This window comes from Haliaeetus leucocephalus, unplaced genomic scaffold (genome assembly GCF_000737465.1).
Source record: "Haliaeetus leucocephalus isolate CR32 unplaced genomic scaffold, Haliaeetus_leucocephalus-4.0 Scaffold339, whole genome shotgun sequence".
NCBI lineage: Eukaryota > Metazoa > Chordata > Aves > Accipitriformes > Accipitridae > Haliaeetus > Haliaeetus leucocephalus.
In genome coordinates, this window is record NW_010972775.1 from 18,487,433 (window position 1) to 18,490,857 (window position 3,425).

Sequence of the window (3,425 nt, forward strand, 5' to 3'; positions counted from 1 at the left end):
CAAAAAACAGCCCCCCCCCCCCCCTTTCCCCCCCCCCCCCCCCCCCCGCCCCGGTCTTATTTCCCCCCTTGACCACATCTTTCTCCGATTCGCCTTGGGAAAAAAAAAAAGAAAAAAAAAAGCATGTGCTGATTTGATGGAGTCCTTTAAACAGCGGGCATGCGAGAGCTGTATTCATTCTGAAACATTAACCCTATTTTCTGAATTTCCTTCCTTTCAAATAGCTGCTCGTATTTTACTATCCTGGATCCCCGATTTAAACATCCGCAGCTCTAGGAGCTTGTTAGATACATCTATATTTTAATTTAATTTAATTTAATTTCGGTATTGTACTTAACAATAAATAAACCCGAGAACTTGTATTTTCCTTTGCAGAGAGTTTTTTATTCTTCTCTAGAAATTTCATTGAGATGTCTCTGTACTTTGTTTGTCAGTTATCTTTGTTCCTTTTAAATAAAGGGCTTTTAAATGGACTTATTGCTCCCAGCGTGGGTTCTTCTCTCTAAATGTTAGAAAATTGTGCCATCTACCCGCTATTCTAAGTACTGTCACACTCAGAGACCTCCAAGGACCTTCCAGCCCCAACTTCAATACAACTGTGTCAAAGGGTGCCTAGTAGCGAGAGGAGAAAGGTTTGCGTGGATTTTACAGATTTCCAGCCTGAATCGCTCTCTGAAGCGCCAAAATGATCTGCAAAGATGCAGTTGGCTTCCTTTGATGGCTGGCTCTCCGGCCCCAGCTCCAACCCAAGCCTTTGCAGGAACTAATGAAGCCTCCCTGCCTTAGCTACATTGCACTTTCTCTCCCAGTGCATAGTTTTCCTGCTAATTTTAGACACGAAAAGTGTGGGTGTGCAGGGAAAAAGGGGGGGGGGGAGGCAGTGACTCTTCTGTCGTTTGTGGGGTCTGTTGTGGTTTTTTTTTTAAGAGAAATCGTCAGATATTTATAGCCATGGCCTCTAATGATGAAAATATATTGTTGTTAATTGAAAAAAAGTTTGCTTTCAAGGTTGGTTCTGGCTGATTAGCTAGGGATGCTGCTGGCTGGGTTTCCAAGTGAGGGATGAGGAAAACAGAAATGTATATAAACTTTACAGGCCTTTTTATCTCCACCCAAATACTTTGCACAGTAACCCAGTTCTACCCCCTTAGCCGGACTGGAACATTAGTGTTCAGGTTTAAAATTAGATTTCAAAATCTGTCTTGCTCGTGGGTAAGTAGAAGTAGTTGGGAGGGTGTCTTAATTTTATTTTTTTTTCTTTTTCCCCTAAAAATTAAAATCAGAAGTGCCTTCTAAATCAGTTAAAACGGATTAACAGTTTCCAAGTTTATGGTGTAGTTACATGTCTTCGAAATTATTTTTGCACCCCTTAGGAGTATTAGGAGAGAATTGCGAGTGTCGGCTGAGTATTTATGGGTGGGGGAAAAAACAGTGATACGCTTTATGACTTTTATGACTTGTTTCACACTGTTCGAGAAATGGAGTTTTAAGCAACATACAATTAAAACTATATTGCTCTTTGGATAAATTCCAAGAAACTCCAGAATCAATTAGTTTAGATCCTTGGATACTTGTTGCTAAAAAATATATGTGTGTGTGTATATATATATATATATATATAAAATATCAAAGTGTAAAAACGGCCAGCCAAGGGCAGTTTTGCTCCAGATGTAATTTTTAAGTCCCCGCTATATAGACCAGACGGGCTGCACAGACTCGCTTCTCCGATTTCTCATTTTGCATTTATTCCTGTCGGAATATCCAGGCATCACAGAATCATTTTTCTCTCCTTTTTTTCCGTGCGTTCCCCCGTTCGTTCCCTTTCGGGCTTTTCGGGCAGCTTCGCGATTTGATTTTTCTTCCCTCCACCCCCCACCCCCGTTTGATTCTTCCCAGTGTCTTTTTAATCATCCCGGTGATTATTCCTATTTGTCAGGTACTAGGGTTAAAACTTTATCCTTCGCTACCCAGAAACTACCGCCCCACAGGGGAAGCCAGATTCAGCCACTCATAATTCCCAGGTTTAAGGATAATGCTAATTTTGAAAGCGCCTTCACCAGCCGCTCTCTTCCCTTGATCACAGACTGGTTAGTCATCTTAAGTGCGATCTTCCCCCCTTCCCCATTTATTTATTTTATTTTATTATTTCATTTTATTTTCTTTTATATTTTATTTATTTTTTATCTTGCCCCACAGCCTTTTCCACACCGCATTTCTCGGGGCTGCCGTTCGCCGTGGGAGTGGGGCTGCCCCCCACCCGCTGCAGCCGCAGGGCTGGGGCTCAGGTCGGCTCAGCTCCGGGCATCCCAAATCATCCCACCGCCCTCCATTTCTTCCTTGGAGATCATTGTCTGTCCCTATTCTTTGCAACGTTTATTTTTCTGGACAAGCAAGCCGTCCCCGGTTGTAGATGTAATGGAGTCCACTCGCAGGTTTTCCTTCCTACATGATCTAATCTCAGCCAACAAGTTTCTGCCTTAACTCCTGCAACATTACTAATTAACGACCACTGAAATTAACTGTAAAGTGACCTAAAATGTCATCCTCTCGGCTGACAGCTTCAGCCTTAAAAAGAAACTTCAGGGAAAAAGAAGGGGGGGGGGTGTCACTAAATAATAGTAGTAATAATAATAATAGTAATAATAATAATAGAACTCTGGGAGACGCATATGAGAAACATCTTGCGGGAAAAGCCTTAAAAGAGACATTTGACATCCAGGCTAGTTTTACGTCGACTCTGAATGAGGCTCGAAGGAGGAGGGAAGGAAGAGCTGCCACCCAGCAAAGTTTGCTGGACTTTATTCAGATAAAACTCGATCTTTCCCTCGCTGAAGCCAACGGCGAACTTGTACAATAGGAGGCAGGTCAGAGCAGATCACACTGCCCATATTGTCTCCTGAAACATGGGGAGAACCCTGCCACCTTCTTCAGCTGCCTTTTTCAAACATTATTTTTATTATGCCCCACGCCTGATAGACACCCCCTCCCCGAATGTATTTTGTATTTCCTCCTCCCTTTATAGGAGGATGATTCATTTTGCACTGTCACCATTTCCAATTTTGTGGGTTTACTGATGCCTTACTTTAAAAAAAGAAGAAAAAAAAAAGAGTACACTATTCCTACCCCAAAGGTCTCATTAGCCTCCGCTGGCTGCTTTTAAGACAGCAGCTCGCTCTCTGTCCTCCAGCTGAATTTGTCCAGCCCCTTCATCTTCTCATGTTTTATTTCGAGGTTGCACGGAAAACAAGAAAAAGACCCCAAACGCGAAATCCCCGAAAGGTCAGCTTCTCCCCGCTCTGATCGCAATCCCCTCGCAGCCCGGAGGTACCGTCCCCCCTCCCGCGTCGAGCGGGGCCGCTGGAAGCCGGCAGCCCCCGGGGAAGCGGCGGGGCCGCTGCCGGGACCCCGCGCAGCCCCCGCGGCGA

The 3,425-nt window shown here is 44.1% G+C and overlaps 1 protein-coding gene across 1 annotated transcript in view; it reads left to right on the top strand.

The window, feature by feature from the left end:
• Positions 1 to 3,425, top strand: part of NR2F2 (nuclear receptor subfamily 2, group F, member 2) — a 22,627-nt gene that overhangs the window by 18,684 nt on the left and 518 nt on the right. The window contains exons 4-5 of the mRNA XM_010572019.1: positions 167 to 170; positions 1,648 to 1,656. Coding sequence (XP_010570321.1) covers positions 167 to 170; positions 1,648 to 1,656 — 13 coding nt within the window. The remainder of the gene's footprint in view (positions 1 to 166; positions 171 to 1,647; positions 1,657 to 3,425) is intronic.